Here is an 18747-nt window from a genome sequence, read left to right as displayed (position 1 = left end):
TGACTTATTAAATTCAACCAAACTGATTTATAAACTATCCCTGTCAAATGCAAGAAGAGGATTTCTTCTGCCTGAACAGTGGAAACTACTTAAGGAGTAACTATTCAGGAATTCACCTGCTGAAGCCAGGCTCTATGGTAGAGGACCTCAAACTCCAAGAGGACCTTGGCTATCCTGTTATAACTGCGGATCACAGGTTTGGCCTCCACAGTCCTCAGCACAAAAGGGTGCTGCTGGAAGAGTTGCATTGGCTGCTCCAGCCTGTGGAATAGCTGCCGGGCCCACAAGATCTTCCCAGCTATGGGAGGCTGATCGCGAGCCAAGGGAGGATCGTACTTCTGTTTCGTATACAGCTTAGAAATCATGTCGATGTCAGTCCCAAAATTCTGAAAAACTATTTGGTATTTCGCCTCAATACCAAGGTTAGGTATATTCAATCTGATTGAAACACACACAGAAAAAAGCACAAAGTTTTGAATTAATGAAAATATATAAATATATATCTTATTTAATAATATTCATATTCATTCAAAGCAATGGAATATTTGTGCGACATTTTAAAGAGCTAAATTAGTATCAATCCTTACAAAGCAAAACCACTAACCTGGGAAGAATTATGTCAAATTATTCAGACATTAGGCAGTATTAATACGAGAGCGGCCGCAGCCTACTTCAAAGCTAAGAGTATTCTCTACTGGCAGAGATGAAGCAAATCCCTAATCCTTTCAGGGATTAATCCTCTTCAGCCGCTGAAAATTTAAAACTTGTGACCTTGTGACTCAGACTGTCGAGAGAGGCTTTTCTTCACATTATAATTCGAAGTTACAATAAGAGTTATAATTACAACAAAAGATAAGCTATAAAAAGAAGCTAAACTGTGCTTGTATTATCCCAAGTTTAGAAGACAGAACTTGGGAAGTTATTTCAAACCGATACCTTTCGAATTTCTTCAGCGTGCTCAGAGCTTGCCTTGTGCTTTGAATCTTTTCGAATGTGGTGTCCATGAACCTTTGCAGTTCACTCTGAAAACGGAACAAAAGTCTATAACAAACAAGGAATTAGTGCTAAGATACTTTTTTTTTTGAGACAGGGTCATCCTGTGAAACCCAGGCTGAACATAAATTCACAGCCCGCCTGCCTCCACCCTCCCAAGGTTTGAGATTAAAAATGTGTGTCACAGTATCAAGAAACAATGAGGGTTTCCGCTTATCAACAGAAGAGAAGAGATCCACATTCTTCATGCCTCTTATAAAGGGTGGGAAAATTATAACAGAAAATTATTGAGCTTAAAAGGAAAATAGGTGTCCAGAAAGAGAGACCTAGCTGTCCTGAGAACCTCTTAAGTTTTTCACTATTAATTGAATTTGTGCCTTAAAAGATTGCATTTAAAAATAAGCATAATATGTTCATTACTCATCTACTATTTGATTTGGATTATGATTGAAATATAAATGTAATCAAAACCCAGATAAAAACATTGCATTGCTTCCTATTTTAAAAAAGCACATTTACGCAGTGGATGGACTCACCCACTGCTTCTCTGAGGCCACCTGGGCAGCTGGTTTCACAACACTGCCCCTCCTGTGGCCACATAGACCTAAGTCAGGACAGGACGACAGACTTCCACCCCTTACCAGCAGAGTTCTCACAACAATCATTCCCTGTCCCCTGAAATCCCACATTCTTCCCTCATAAATCCTTCCTCTGTTCCTTATCCCTGAGATCCATCAGCCAGATGTGGGCATTTTTACCGAAGTTTTACAGAGATGCAGGTTGAATTCAAGAGAGTGGATTTGTTTAAAAGCCAAAGTGAAATATTATTAGTTAAGGGAAAGAGAAGAAGAAAGGGATGAAGAGGTCAGAGGTCAACTAACCAGTAAACCGAACTCAGAATTGGGCTATTTTTAAGACCGAAAATGAGAGGTTTAAATATGTGAATGTGTGGGCATGTAGATATGTACACACATGTATATGAGCAAGTTAATGGTTGTGTATGTACATATGCACACTGCTCTTCCAGAGGTCCTGAGTTCAATTCCCAGAAACAACATGGTGGCTCACAACCATTTGTAATGAGATCCCATGCCCTCTTCTGGTGTCTGAAGACAGCTACAGTGTACTTAAGTACAATAAATAAACCTTTTTAAAAAAAAAAGTCGAGAGGGACAGGGAGGAGTGAAATGATGGAAACACGGTACATAGGTATGATATTCTTTTAAAAATAAACCTCCATTTAAACAAAAAAGGAAAGTAAGAGGGCAAGAGCTAGAGCGTGTAACTAATCTCTAATGCCAGGCTCCGGAACAGGAGCATTCGCACAGCCCTGCTCTGTGCTCGCTCTCTCTCTCTCTCTCTCTCTCTCTCTCTCTCTCTCTCTCTTTCTCTCTTTCTCTCGCTCACTCGCTCGCTCGCTCTCTCACTCTCCTTCCCGCTCCCGCTCCCACTCCCACCTCACTCTCGGGGGTGGAAATCACCCACATCATCTCTCAACCCCAGCCAAACAGGAAGACAGTGTTATTTCCTCCTGGGCTCACATCCTGTCCTGTGAGGGAGAACAGTGAACAAGTTCTATGGCTGTGTTGTAGGCTGACTCCGCCCCTGTAAGTTTCCATTGGACTGCCCTTTTACCTTCGAATCCTCACTTTAGACACGAGATCAGGATACTGTTCATTTATAGTGGACCATTTTCCCTCCTCCCTCACAATTTTTGATGTCACCCCCACTCTTCTCCTTTGCTTCTGAGTCTATAACCATTCCCCTTCTCTAAGTTCATGCACGCTCACATTTAAACCAAACCAGTGTGAGCAGTGAGGATAAACCTACTTTCACAGGGTGTATCTTTCCTTTTTCACCATCCACAGTGTGGAAGCCTAACACACCACTGCACAGAGCAAAGACTGCTGCTTTGTTATTGATTGTTTGGACAGAGTTGTTTTGGTTTTGGGGGGGGGGTCATTGTTTTGTGGGTTTTGTTTTTTAATAATTCTACATGTTCTTATTACGGAATTGAGAAAAAATTGAGATCCAGATGCTCAGGATCTATCTATATCCACAGAGGAGCTGCAGACGCGTGCTTAGACTGTTTAGAGAGGCACATAGATCCCAGTGTGACTTTCGGCCATTCTGTTCCCCCTCTGAGGAATGAGAGTAAGGAGAGAGCCCACTTCTAGGATTATGATGATTATTAAATCAATTCCCAGACATCAAAGAAAAATGTCTGGGACTGTCTTCTATCTCCCTCTTCCTTAAACTTAACTCCTCCCAAAATACCTCATGACATTTTCCCTCCATTTGCATGAATGGCCATTCTACCCTCTTGCTTCAGGAGGAAGTGTGTGTGTGTGTGTGTGTGTGTGTGTGTGTGTGTGTGTATTCATATGTGTGCAGATGCAAGTACAAACACAGGTGTGCTGTGAGTGCAATTTGTGCACATATTAATATTTGCAGGTGAAAAACCAAAGGATGAATTTGGGTATTGTGCTCCAGTAACCATCCACCTTTTGTGGAGACAAATTCACCAAGTAAGCAAGGCTACTGGCCAGAGAGTTTCAAGAATCCTCCTGTCCCCACCTCCACACTGCCGTGGTTACATGCCTATACCACCACACCTAGCTTTAAAAAAAGAATACATCAGTTCTAGGGCTCACATTCAAGTGTCCAGGCTTGCAAGGAAAGCACTTCATAGACTGTCCTATCTCTCCATCCCAATCTTATTCCTATAGAGGAAAATGGGCCCCTACATCTGCTAAGGGTGAAGGAATTCTGCATCTTAACATGTCAGGGAAGTGCCAAGTTGTCTCCCACCCTAGATTCCCTGACTGCCATTACTTAATCCTTGTCGATTATCCTCCAGGATGTCCCATCTGCCCTTTATTATCACCCCACAACTGATAGGCTCTAGGCTGTGCACTTACCCCTAAAGCTGTCACCCAAACCCTTTCCCTGTGAACCTGGAGCTGGACTGCTTATATGATGTGTTCTCAGATGCTGATAAAGGCCATGTTGCCCGGGAGGGGTGGGGGGCTGAAAGTCAAGATGGCTGGTCTATACTGAGTAAGGATGCCGAGAAAGAAAGCAGCTGAGAGCAAGAGAGGCCTCAGCCATGGTCTTCAAGACCAGCTACAGCCCTGCCTTTAGAATCTGCCAAGCATAGCTGACAGTTAGGTTACCCCATCATAATCGTTACCCTATAGTGACAACGGAACGTGCATGCCACAGCCTAATGAAGCTACCAGGCATTTCAACAGAGGACGAAAGCTAACTTGCTAAGATCTAAGGCCGAAGATGTACAGAAGTCTGTGATTGCAAATCATTAGTGAAAGCTGTATTTATGATGCTTTAATCTAGGGAACAGAGCCTCCAGTGAGTCATTTGAAATCACAAAATGCAGGCTGAGATTGCTGCCAACCCCGCCCTTGCCCCCGCCCCTGTGGGGAAGATGCCTCCGCCTTCCAGGGGCTTTACTATGCAACCTACGTGGAGCTCATTCGTCTGCTTGCAAAACTCATCATAATCTTGGTCAAAATCCATTTTCCGTTGATCTAAGAAGTTATACTCCTTCTTCTTTATGCCAGCAACAACGTCCTGAAAATAGATGAAAGGTAGAAGACGCTTTTTCATTTTCCTCTCAGTACACAGCACTTGGAGCCTTTCAATGCAGGACTTCGTAAAACGACTCCCTCAAAGATGTCTGTTTAAAGGAAATTTTGTATCTTCTACCTCTCATCGATTGGTGCTATCAGTTTTACACACAGTAAAATTCTGTCATCCCTCGTCCAGAGGAATCGTCCAGGATGCAGCATCTCATCGTAAGGCTATACAGATTATCTGGACAAGTGCGTACAATTAAAACCACGTGCGAAAATAAGCAGGTGGTTTCTCAGAAGTTTCATGCAGTAATCACATCTGAAATAAGCTAAAAAGAAGCCCAGAGTTGAATTTAATAAAATGTTGCTTTGTTGAAAGGCTTAAATGATCTCAAAGAATAAATAAGAGGAGACTTTAACAAAATAAAAACCAGCTAGTAAGAAAAAGGGGGAGCTGTGATACCCGCAGGAGAGATGTAACCCCCAAATCAAACACTTTGAATGAACCATCGAAGACACTCTCCTGCCTTCAGATGCTCTAGAATTAATTACCTTTGCTCTCCTGTACATCTGCAGTCTGTGAGTAGGAAAGTATAAATTAAGCAATTCATCTCCTTGAAAACACTATTATCAGAGTTTTGTTTGCTCAGAATGATGAGCAGTAATGACTTGTGATCATTCTTAACCAGGTACTAAGCCGTTCTCAAACTCAGAGCCCCACACTGTTGACAGAGCATATAATTTTTATGAAGAGTATTGGGCCTCCTCCACGACCTCCTCTTCAAAGTCATTTCTGCTGAGGCATCATTCAAATCTCTCAGTATACAAAAAACGCACAAGCTGCTCAACTTCTGGAATTAAGTCCACTAGTGAAAACAAGGTACTCTTTCTTGCTCTCCCCATGTGGACAAGAGTATTTACATATGGAGACTGCGAGCATGCATGTAGCATGTGACATGTTTGAGACAAATGTGGAGAAGCTGCGTTACTTAACTTTTTCAACATGTATTCCTTTTAATTGTGTTATTTTTTTAAGAGTTTCACACATCATGCTATTGTTTTCAATATCTACATACCTCCCTCTCCCACTTCCAACTTCTTTCATGCTCCCTCCCACTGACTCTGAAATTCATGATCTTGTCTTCTAAAATTATTATTATTGAACATGTGATGTATAGGTAGCATATGTGATATGTACTTATGAACATATATATGCATATGTATGTGTATATATACACATATATACATACATGTATATATGGATATATGTGTATATACATGTGTGCACATACATGCATCTGTATGTACATGCATGTGTGTCTGTATGTATATGTGTTTACATGTATATATGTAGATATGTGTGTATATATGCACATATACACATGTTTGTGCATATATGTATGTGTGTGTGCATGTGTATATATGTTTATTACATGTATGCATATGTATATATGTATATATGACACACACCTACCAAGTCTATTTAGTGTTGTTCATGTGTATCTATGCTTAGGACTGACCACCTGAAACTGGATAACCCATCAAGGGGCTCATCCCTGAGGCAGGCTGATTTTCTTTTCTCGGTAACCATTGATTGTCTGTAGCTCTTCAGCTTTGTCAAATCTCCCTCATCCACATCGGCACTGTTGACCAGCATGGTCATTATGTGGGGCTTGTTTAGTCAACCACATTGTTGAGAATGCTTAGGTGCGATATCCCTGTCATGTCTAAAGACACAGTGGTTAATTCCCCGGCCCTCTGGCCCTTACAGTCTTCTCCCACTCTTCCACTGAGCCTCAGCTGTGGGACTGTGTGTTTGGATATACCAGCCGGGCCTGGAAACTCAGTGATCGCTCATTTATATACACGGGTGTGTTTGATACATGTGTGTGAGAACGCACGTCTGTGCTTATCACAGCCTGTCCATGGCAGTCAGAGAACAACCGTTCAGAATCTGTAATCTCTTTCTACTGTGTGTTCTGAGGATCAAACTCAAGTTCTCGGCTTGCCAGGCAACCATCCCACTGGCTCTATATATACTTTAACATGTATACAAATAAAATGTATACAGACACTTATGTGTCACTCAAATCTTGGGGTCAAACAGTGCCTGGGATACAGTGTGTTCTTCACCAACTATTTTTGCATGAATACAGTAAGAAAAAGAATATGAAAATCTACATATGAGTGGATGAGGAAGAACTGAATGCAGGCAATGGTCATGGGTATAAAAGGATATAGGCTATGTGTTTTCTAGTTCTAATTACATTGCGAAGATGTCAGGGACATTTGGGTCTTGGTGGTATATAAGTGCATAAAACATATTTAGTACTGAAAATGTAACATCTAATGTGAAGGTCACAGCTTCTGCCTCAAATTCCAATTCTAATTGTATATAAGTTCATTAAGTTGTATGACTTTGGGTCTGGTTAATTTTGGTGTGTCATGATTTTATTTATTTCTAAGATTTTTTTATAATAAAACGTATTTTTAGAAATTAAAAGAGAAAATTATATTTTAACCATCCTCTTGTATTACGAAGGAAAATGCTTTTTCTTAAAGATTATTAACTTGAAACTATTGGGACTTCACCCTTGTAACCACACATCTGAGAAGAATGCAATTCTCAAATCTAATTTCCTATTTAAAAATCCAAACATTTTATATTATGTATTCCTGGTTTGTCTAAGTATCACTGTTCTGCAAAATATTTAAGTTTAGTTATGGGCAGTGACAGAAAATCATATTTAAATATATAATACCTGGTACTTAGTCACCATGTCTTCCAACCCCTCTATTTTGGAATCTTGCAGGACTGAGTATGTCTTGAAGGTAGTGAAGATGTCCATTATCTTGGCCAGACGTTGGTGGAAAGTTTCAAATTTTCCAAATATATACATCTCACTAAAGTCAAATTGTTTTTCACTTGGATTTTGCTTAAGCTTTTGTTTTGTCTCCTGAAAGCAGCACTGGTACCCCTGGCAGTCAAGAGCAAAGAACATAAGGAAAATAGGACTCCGGTAGAGAACATATCTAAGAGTACAAAACCTGGGTTCAACCCCAGCATGAAAGGGAGGGAGAGAGAGGGAAAGGAGGAGGGAGAAAAGGATGGAGAGAGGAAGGAGTAGGGGAAGGGTGGAGGGAGGGAGGAGCAGGGGAAGGGATGGAGGAGCACGGTGAGGGAAGAAGGAGCAAGGGGAGGGAGGGAGGAGCACAGGGAGGAGGAAGGAGCAGGGGGAAGGGAGGGGGAGGAGCAAAGGAAGGGAGAGAGGGAGGAGCAGGGAAAGAAGGGAGGGAAGAAGGGGCAAGAGGAGGGAAGAAGGAGCAGGAAGAGGGAGGGAGGAGCAGGGTTCATCTATTTCCGGAATGAAGGTGATGGCAAAATCTTTTCGTAATTGTACTCCTTTGCATAGCCATCAGTCTGAAGCATTATCTTTCCCCATCCAGCAATCTACTTTTTAGTACAACTCAAACCTGTGTCTCGTCCTCCTTGGTCCCACAATTTCAGTAACAGAATCACCTTATTCGATCTCCTCACTGATCTATATGATACTGAAAGCCATCTAATATTAGTTACCAGTGTATCTCAGAACTTTAACAGAATAAATGAATAAACTTTCTCGGCATGCTTATTAACACTCAATTTTCGTAGCAGGGAAGTTATTTTGTAAAAAGAAAATAACTACTATTCTGTTTGACAACCAAGAAATATCATTGTCAAATGATTTAATACAATCTCAGAAACGTAGCACAAAGAACAAGATACAGAGGCACACTGCTGAGCTCCAGTACCATTACCTGCTTAAGTTTAATCGCAGCTGCTATTTTTTGCATAACAATGTCCTGAGGCTGGCTCCAGATGGTGGCAGTCCCATTGTTGGTGATATGGGCTTTACATGCAGATATCATCTGATTTGTCACCTGGAATTTTCAATAATTAATAATGATGATGATGATGATGATGATGATGATGATGATGATGATGATGATGTCAGGTACATAAAACTCTGAACTATAAACCTGAATAGAATCTTCAAGTCTTCTTCTCATGACCTCCATCTTTGGCTTTGCTTTTCCCTCACAGCACTGACCAGCCCTAACCCTCTCATACAGTCAAAATCCGCAGTCTGGATTGAAGTTGACCATCCCAGAATGATGGAGGAAGACTCATTGTTTTCAATGATGAAGCCAGTGGCTGGTTACTTAGTGTAGTGAATGGCTCCTCACCAACGCCCCGTGGAGGAGGTAGGGATTGGTAGAAGTAGAGGAGGATTATACAGGATGGAGAAGTGAGTGGCCCAAAGCTATTATATGGGCATGGATCATCAAAGAACAGATTTTAAGGCAATCTGTGAAACCAGAGTTGAACACACCATGAAAGGTCAACCATGGAGTCCACAGATTTATACAAAAATGAAGATCTTAACCAACCAAAGGATTGGCTCCCCTGCCTAACAGCCACTAGGATTTCCTCTGCATGCCCCCTTCTCCAATGTCTACTCAATAGCTAACTGACACTATGTCAAGTACAGCCCGACTTGATAGATCATGTCACCATGACCTGCAGAGAAAATATCAGAAACGGGACATCAGAGAAACATGGATAAAGCTAATGTAGGAAGCCACTGATATTATGTTCATCCCTCCAAACTTTCAAAACAACCTTATGTATTGTTTGTAAATAAATCAAAATCATAATTAAATGTCTGTCCACCATTAAGGGATGGTACCAATCAGGTCAAGAAGTGAGAATAGGGCTAGAGAGACAGCTTAGCAGTTAAGAACACTTCTTGTTCTTATAGGGGACTCAGGTTAGATTCCCAGCACTCACATGATGACTAAAAGCCATCTGGAACTCCAGGTCCAGGGGACCCAATAACTCCTTCTAGCATATTCAGACACCGCGCATGTGCACGGCACACGGACACCATACATGCAAGCAAAACGTCCATGTGAATAAAATAAAAATAAATAAATCTTAAAAGTGAGGGTAAAAACAGAGCCATATGCTCGTGCCCGTTGGTTCCAGGACTGTATTGTATGTACTGTGTGTTGGAAGCTGGGTCAATATATAATGTCTTCCCTCCTTTACTACTTGAAAATGTCTGTTACAAAAGTTTCTGATCATTTGGTAGTCTCACAAGCAGGTACAAATAATTTACACAAAATATCAGTTAATCAGACAAATAGACTTTTGTGTCTCATTTACCCAGGGAATATACCCCTCTGACATAAAATACCTACAAGTCAGAGTATGGTCTTACAGTTGCAAACATCACTGTGGCTTGAGGCAGGATCATTCTAATTAGTCACAAAAATTCTTGTCTCTTCAACTGCGACGTATGGGGAATACAGCCATGAGCTACCATAACTGGCTTAGTAGCATTTTTTCATGATTAAAATTTGCACAATGGGAAATACTGGCAAGCTAAAAATCATACAGAAAAATTCTGAGAAGAATCTTAGCTTTTAATATATAAAAGAATGGAATATTTATTGTAGCGGTTACTTAGGAAACAAGGCTTTGTTTGCCAAAAACCCACCTGCCACATGGAATTACTTCTATATCCATAATACAGAATTTAATTCTATATCAATAAGTCCTTTTAAATATAAGGAGCACACATACTCCATCAAGCCAAGTTAATAGATTTTTTTATTATCCAGAAATCGGACATTGGCAGCTAGATGACCACAAACTCTCTCCTACACACTCACCTTTACAAACAAAGACGTAATCCTCTCGGAGGTGTTATAGTAGTGAGAAATGCTGTAGATCATCTTAATTGCATTTATAAGTGTAGGAATAGCATCTACCATAGTTACCTAGAAGAGATTCCAGAAGGTTTCAGTGGAAAATATCAAATTAAGCAAAATTCTGAGAGCCTAATCATTCTATTTTCATTAAAATAAAGTTTAAGATTAACAAAATATCTTCAATAGTACCTGACAGTTTACACATATATTTTATAAACAATATTTTTTTATTATTTGGGGTCATATGTGGTTAAGTCAAAATCTATTTCAGTACTAAAGGCTTGCTCTTCATGACAATTAGGTTATGCTAACTGTTGTTTTTATAATGCATATAAGCAGATATTTCCTAAAGCTAACAGACTCTTTTAGGATGTAAGCCAATAGCTTTTCCCATAGTTCTTTGGGGTAAATTCTAGACTATCAGTTTCAACACTGAGTGGGAAATGTAATGCAATGCATTTTTCAAATATAACGTTTTCAAATATATAACATTCAAAATAAATGATGATGATGAAGAAACATGACAGATAAATGGATTATTAATACATACTAGATAGATAATAGATAGATAGATAGATAAATAGATAGATAGATAGATAGGCAGATAGATGATAGAGGAATAGATGATTGAAAGATAGATAAGAGATAGATGATAGCTAGATGATATATAGATAGAAGATTGATAGATGATTAATAAATGATAGATAATTAATAGATGATAGATAGATAGATAGATAGATAGATAGATAGATAGATAGATAGATAGATAGATAGATGCAGTCATAAGATATAAACAAAACTATGTGAATGTACTTTTGAGAACATGAGATTTCTGAGAACTTTACAGCAAACAGTCGCATTTGTCAACTAAAATTCAGCACTCCGTTATGCAGCAGAAAGGGTCACCAGTGGAGTAAAAGAGCAGAAACCTTGACTCACAGGGTCACTGCTGTACAGAGGGTCACAGCATTTCTCCAGTGTGTACAAATATTTGACATTGTCCTTTGCTTCATTGGCTGCATCAGTGACTCTAATGTCTGCATCCCGCCAAACCTAAGCACAACACAGAAGAACAAGGTTCACACACTTATCCCAGATGATTGCAAAATAAGAGATACTAAGCATCACTCCAATTCCCATCAGCATCTCTGCTTGCTTCCTGCCTCCTGCAATTAAAATAATGAATCTTAGAAGAATGTGGAAGAGCAAGTCAAAAAAATTAAATATTTAAGGACATTTATTTTGTGATTTCTCTTGTATATTCTATTCTAGCAGAGACTAGCATAGCCCTGTTAAAAAAAAAAATGACAGCAGCCTGCAGTGTGGCCACCAGACTAGCTTCCTGTCTCCTGCTGCTCTCCACATCCTCTCCATTCCAACCTGAGTTCTCCCTCCCACAACCCCCATCCTTGTGGCCCTATACCTGTGTCCATTTGATGACACACCAAGTATTTATTTTAACTACCAACTATCTGTTGGGACATTAAAATAGAAAGCTATCTACATAGTAAAGGGGATGTAGCATTCAGAATTGGCTTTATGCAAATCCTAATCGTAGTAATTCTGGACTATACTGTAGCACGATGTATAGAGTCTCTCTAAAACAGTGACTTGCTCCTAATGAATAGAGTAGTACAGAAGTAATGATGCTTTGCTCCCGGGTGTTAGTTTTCAATGTGCCTTCTAGACATGGTGCCCTCTCACACGTTCTGTACTTCTCTTTAAAGAAAGCCTGGTGCCCCACCCATGAGCTGCCCATGGAAGGGAGCATGTGATGAGAACTGAAGGATGCCTCTGACCAACAAAGAGCAGCCCTGTCAGCAGCAAACTTAGAAGCAAGCCTTCCCTGTGTGAACCTGCAAAGGAGCCAACAGCTTAGATGCAGCCTCCTAGGAACCTTGAGTCAGAAGATGCTGGCTCAGCTACACGGCAATTGCTGGTCTGAGGTAAAAATTCTGTTTTCAGCTCATGAGCTTTGGGGCTATGTGCTTTGCAGTATACAAGTAATACATGAGGACTTAAGACTTCACAGTTGCTGCATCTGTATTGTCTGAATGTGTGCATGTGTTCTTGTCTAGTCGTGTGATCGCATTGTATCTCACTAATTGCAACGCTCACTAATAGTGCATGTGCGTGCAACAGCCAACAAATGTCTTTAACTCGAAGGCTGATTCCCAAAAGGCTGTACCCAAAGTTAGGTGACAGCTATTACCCAGTCCTAAAGATTTTCACACTGGTAAAATAACACCTTTCTGTTCCTCATTGCTCTGTGGAGTTGGGGACGGAGAACTCTCCTATTCACATACTTCAAATCGTGGCAAAATGGCTACGAACCTTCAGAAGCTTGGACTTTGCCGCGGCAAGCATCGCCAGCACGGCCTTCACATCGGGGCTTTTCAATTGATCTAAAAGGTAATTAAATTTGGAGAGCCTTTTTTTCCAGTGCTCCAACTCTGCTCGGGGCCCAACATCATCTGCTTCCTTCCGCAGCTGATTGTTCTCAGCGAGGATCTGTAGATGTGGAAGAAGAACAATTGTGTAAAAGCCCTGCATGAGCCCAAAAGAAAAAATAGAAACAAAGAAAGCACACTGTATGAACCATGTATCTTATTCAGTTCCGTGGCTCTAATGATGGACTTCGACTAACCCAACAGGCACCTTTATTTTTTCCAATTGACTTTCACTAACAATGACTTAGGTGATATCTTCGAATGAGCCCTGGATGCCATGAATGTATGCAGCTTCCTTGCCTGTTCTTTAAATGCATTACCTGAAGCAACACAGCCTCAAGAAACTCCATGCATGTACATATTGTTTGCACGAAAGAGTCACCTCCATTTAGACCTTTTCCAAAACTTTTGAAAGGTTTTTTTTGTATATATATATATATATATATATATATATATATATATATATATATATGTGTGTGTGTGTGTGTGTGTGTGTATGTATATATGTGTGTGTGTGTGTGTGTGTGTGTGTGGAGGGGGGGCATTGCAAGTTTATGCAGGTACCTTTAGAAGCCAGATTGGGGTGTTTGATACCCTGGAGCAGGAGTCCCAGATAGTTCTACATCGCTTGATGTGAATGCTAAAAACTGAACTCAAGACGTCTGCAAAAGCAGCAAATGCTCTTAGTCACTTAGAGCCTTCCATATACAAGCATATATATATATATGTACATATATATATAAACTATTAAATATGTATAAATTTATAGTTAAGTCTGAAGCTCTCAGTCAAAGGACACAATGAATTAGGGCCCTCTCCCATACTTCTACATAAGTTTTCTCAAGAAGAATCAGCAAAGTGTAGCCTTTTGGTCACTAAGCTCACAAAATCACCTATTTCTACATCCTCAGAGCCCTATTCTTCCTTAATAATGACCATAAATAAGTGACCTTCTTCCTCAATAACGACCATAAGTAAAAGCTACACTGAAGCTCCCTTCTTTATTAGATTTTGTGGTATGACAGGGGAACGGTGAGGGTACCAGGATAGAATTCCTCCATCAGTGTCTTTGGTGATGTGGCTTCTGAAATGATCACAGGCTTCTGGAAGTTACCTGTTCCATCTGTTTGATCCACACTCTCATGCAACACTCTACTTTTTCCACAGTCTCCGGGTTACTAGCAAGAGCCAAGTAGTCCATGGGTTCCTTCAGAGATTTTAGTTCAACTATGTCACATTTTTGAAGGTTCACCTAATTAAAATTAAGATTACAATAGTAAGAAAAATGTTTTAAAATGCCTATATACACTTTTTTGGTCAATCTGGGTCTAGTTGGAGCTCAATAGAATCTTAACATCTTTACTAACTTGATCACTCAAAATGCTTATTGAAAGGGCAAGAGAGTCAACCTTAAGGAAATTAGCACAGAAGACGGAAGTGGGTAATTCTCAATCTATCACTGAACTCCTTCTTCAAACTAATGAGGGGGAAAGATTCCCGTGCCTTCATGGTTAGCATACTTCAATTGCAAATGCCTGGGTTCAGTTTAGAGGGCACTGACCCACAAATAGGCACACATGGCATATAAAATCACAATATGGCCCTCTCTGCTTCTACAAACACTTTTCCTTCTGGCGGAAGGGTTCCTTAAAACGTGTGCGCATCTCAGAACTCAGTGCTTGAATTTAATTCGGCTTTACCCTCAATAGAGATATGAGTCATAGCTCAGCAGGTTCAGCCATTGCTCTAATAGAACTGCCATTGCTATATGTCACTTACAAGACCTAACATGGAGTCTCGAAATTAAATAGAGCACCAATGAATGTTCAAGAGAGAAGGGCATGGGGGTTGGGGATTTAGCTCAGTGGTAGAGCGCTCCCCTAGCAAACGCAAGGCCCTGGGTTTGGTCCCCAGCTCCGGAAAAAGAGAGAGAGAGAGAGAGAGAGAGAGAGAGAGAGAGAGAGAGAGAGAGAGAGGCATGGAAGTGTGTGCAGGTACCTCCCACTACCAGGGTCTGCCATGGGAACACACGCACTGGAATTCCTCCTGAAGTCTGCTCATTGCCTTCCTCATGATTCACAATAAACCCTGTCAATGTTCATCTCTGATAGCCTCTGCTGCTGCTTTCCAAGTTCACTGGTTGGACAGTTTTACAGGCCTTTGGGTCCAAGCCAAGTTCTGCATCTCCCGAGTTCAACTAGTACGACTCAGAAATCTGATTCCACAACCACTTCCTTCCCCACCCTCAGTGCTCCCACACAGAGCTCTCACACACCTACTCGAGTAACATAAGCACCCAAGACAACCCTATGCTTCTGCTGCCACTGATTCAGCTTCAACAGGCCTTCCAGCACTCTGCCATGGTCCCACACACCTACTTAATTGTGCACACAACCAAGAAGGAAGGAACGCATACCCCCCCGTCTGAATAAAATTTGCTTGATGCCCCAACTTAGTATAGTTTCCAATAAAATTATTGAAACAAGCTCAGTATTCCCTGGAGTGGTGGGGAGCTGCCTTGTGTGGTTACCATAGGAACCACATCCTCCTATCACAAATACCTGACTTTGGCTGGACATCTTCACTTACTTATCTCTCTGTCTCTGTGCCCCTCTCTGTATCCGTCTATGTCTCTCTGTCTCTCTGTTTCTCTAGCTCTGTATATGTGTGTGTATCACACACACACACACACACACACACATTCAGATACACATGTGTGTACAACCACCAACTTCCTAAATCATTCATGAAATGTGCTTCACAAGTCATATAAAAGGCAAATCTCATATTTGCTAAGCTTATTACTAAAAACTGGTTTAGCCATAGGCTAAACTACCAGACTCAACACCCTCCAGGCATTTAATTTCTTTCTCCTTCTCCCGCCACTTCTGTATTTTCCATTCACCCCATCCTGCCCCTTCCTATTTAATACACGCACACAGCTACATACCCAGGACACACACATGCACACTATGCGCATATACACACAGACACACATCCATGTACACATCTGTAGGTCCAAAGCTCTTTTCATTAGGATATGCATCAATGGCACAAGTGTTCCATGCTCCATCTGACAAAGTGAGTAAAACCTTACATTACTACAAACCAGCAGCTTTCAACCTGTGGGTCACAAACTCTTTGGGGGGGGGGGATCAAACGACCCTTTTACAGGAGTTGTATATTAGATAGCCTGCATATCAGATGTTTACATTACAATTCCTAACAGTAGACAGTTGCAATTATGAAATATCAATTTAATAATTTTATGGTAGGGGGGAATACTAAAGGACCAGAGCATTAGAAAGGTTGAGAACCACTGCTATAAACATTCTTATGTAACTCAAAAGCAATAAGCCATGCATACTGTGTTTAAATCAAGCCACAGTCACACCCTAAGAATATGCTAAACTTATCTACAAGCACTTTCAAGTCTTAAGACACAGTAGAACAAAGGCTGTATAAGAAAATCATCCCCCTCATATTTTGTGTTGCTGGGAATGCAACTGTTTTTAATGAGCCACTTGCTCCTCCTTACCTTCTCCTTCAGACTGTTCTGCGCACCTGACAAGATGCCCACAAAGCCTTCCAGAGAGCTCAGGAACTCCTGCTGAATGCTGGATGCATCCTGTAGTCCCTCCAGCTCACCCCAGCCATGGCTTGAGGCCCTGAGAGCTGGGATGAAGATGTCTGAGAGCAGACGCCTCACGCTGTTCAACAGGCCCCCATCTGCAGTGTCTAACGTGTTAAAGCTCACCTCCTGGAAAACAGTTTCATCGTAAAAATTAGCCTCGATCGCTGCATAACAATGAGGTCGCTGAACATGTTAATTAACCAGATAGTGAGTGGATCGTTTTTTTTTAATACCTTGTTTGAAGGTCCAAATTATAACCCTCTAAATAAAAAATGAAATAAATTGGATTCTAGATGTTTACCGGTTGATTTTGCCATAAGAAAGTAATGAGGTCACGCAACCTTTAACAGACAGGGGACAGCTATATGGGTGTGGTTTGCTTCACAAAGAACATAAAGTTGTACACCCACTTTTAGAAATCTTGTCACTAAGTAAATTATTTGGTAGGAGAGTCTTTTGGAAAGAAGAGAGCTCACTCTGTACACAGATACAATGTCGTGTGGATATTTTATTAGGAAATTGAATATCAACCCCTCATTATCAAAAGACAAGAAGCTCATATCTTAATTGACTGTCTTAAACCCTAAATAAAAATTAAATGGGAGGCCGTTCTTGCTACCTATTTATTTATTTATTTGTACATGTATCCAGGGGATTTAACTGAGAACCTTGCCTATGATAAGCAAGCACTCAGCCACTAAACTAAAGCCCCAGCCCCTGAAGGCAGCCTTAGATACTTTAAATAGCCTGTGCTATCTCCTCAAGGCAAGGTAGGGTAGATGTGACTAATGCACAAGGTTGGAGATCTGAGATAAATGGCTGCCGCCTTACCCGGTGGATGTTCTCAGCCGTGATGGCTTTGGATGGGTCAGCCCTGGTGAAGAACACGCATGCTCCCATAAGAGCAACATCCTTTCCTTCGGTCACGAACACCTTGGGCTTTTTCATCTTTCCAGAAGCAGGGTTCACCCCTCCTGAGGAGCCGAACTGCCCTACAGATACAAAACAATCTTAGTCTCTCGAACACTGCTTGTGGTGCACAGGGTTGCCACCTAGGATGAAGATTCCTTCTAGAAATTGCTATGGCTGACCTGCCGGTGTCCGTCAGGCAGACCCATCACTTGGATAATCTCTAGTCTCATCCTGAAAGAGATCTAAAAGAGTCTGCTGGGTTCTAGATCATGAGGGCAGTGAGAGAGACTGGGGTGGAGATAGGGTGGGAGGAAAAAAATCACTGATGGGCATACACCGTGTTCCAGAATCTCCCCTGGGCACCATACCTACACTACAAATGCTTACAACCCGGCGGCACCTGTGAGCTTTCCTATGCTGCCACGGATGGCAGAGGCAAGGCCAAAGCCAGCCTTACCTACAAACTCAGGACTCACTTCAGCGACACCATCATAACCCAGGCTGCGGGTTAGTTCTGTATATTGCTAGCATCAGGCCTGGGCAGAGAGGTAAGGTGACAAAGAAACTGATGTTCTTGCTCTAGGGTGAATTCTAGGGCTTTAACCTCCATTTGTTTCCTAACTGCATGACCTTACCTAATAATTTCCCATTTTATGTGTATGGGTGTGGGACCAGGGAGCCGTGGGACCTGGGGAAGCTGGCCTGGAGCAAGAGTCGGTTCCAGGTGTGTAGAAATCCTAGAAATTTCACCCTTAGATGGCCAGAAGGACAGGTAGCCAGGTTAAACTCCCCCTTCCCTTATAAAGCTATTCCCAGCAGCACCCACCAGGAATTCCTCCTTATGCAAATGAAGCATCCCTGACACCCTGGCCCCAGCCAATGATGTACACTTACCCTAATAGCCCCTAACCACCACCCAAAGGTTTAAATAGTCTTTGTTCCCCACATTAAACTGATCTGTCTCCCAAGAGTGTTCTCACCTCACCTGAGGTCTCTAAGCTCCAGCAGTCCTACCCCGCTTTACCTCTCAGGATCCACTAGTGGTGATCATGGGCCAATTGTGAATGGCATGTGGATGTTCTGCCTGCCTGTATGTTCCCACATGTGTGACTGGTGCCCGGAGAGGCAGAAGAGGTGTCAGATGATTGGATGTCACTTGTAGATGGCTATATATAGACACCACATGGACACATAGGGCTTGACCTGCACCCGCTGCGATAGCACCAAGTGTTCTTTACCTCAGCAGCTCCTCTCGAATTGTTTAAAAATAGGATAGGCTATTCTAACTTAACATGTTTTGTAGAATTCATGCAGGATAGTTTTTGTGATGATTAAAGGAGTTTGTGTATGTGAGCCACTTATAAAATTCTCTGAGCATATTTGCTCATCAAGCATTATCAGAAAAATC

General features: G+C 41.4%; 1 protein-coding gene across 3 annotated transcripts in view; it reads right to left on the bottom strand.

Moving 5' to 3' along the window:
• The window catches only part of Dnah5 (dynein, axonemal, heavy chain 5), a 317737-nt gene that overhangs the window by 232876 nt on the left and 66114 nt on the right, over positions 1–18747 (bottom strand). For all 3 annotated transcript variants that reach the window (XM_039103563.2, XM_063281529.1, NM_001419569.1), the window contains exons 4-14: positions 17259–17419; positions 16332–16553; positions 13908–14045; positions 12678–12854; positions 11283–11396; positions 10305–10412; positions 8385–8507; positions 7349–7564; positions 4477–4584; positions 937–1022; positions 117–438 (exon numbers count right to left, since the gene is read on the bottom strand). In XM_039103563.2, coding sequence (XP_038959491.1) covers positions 117–438; positions 937–1022; positions 4477–4584; positions 7349–7564; positions 8385–8507; positions 10305–10412; positions 11283–11396; positions 12678–12854; positions 13908–14045; positions 16332–16553; positions 17259–17419 — 1775 coding nt within the window. The remainder of the gene's footprint in view (positions 1–116; positions 439–936; positions 1023–4476; positions 4585–7348; positions 7565–8384; positions 8508–10304; positions 10413–11282; positions 11397–12677; positions 12855–13907; positions 14046–16331; positions 16554–17258; positions 17420–18747) is intronic.

This window comes from Rattus norvegicus, chromosome 2, assembly GCF_036323735.1.
Source record: "Rattus norvegicus strain BN/NHsdMcwi chromosome 2, GRCr8, whole genome shotgun sequence".
Taxonomy (NCBI): domain Eukaryota; kingdom Metazoa; phylum Chordata; class Mammalia; order Rodentia; family Muridae; genus Rattus; species Rattus norvegicus.
The sequence above is the reverse complement of the archived record's forward strand: the minus strand, read 5'-3'. Positions and strand labels throughout refer to the sequence as shown.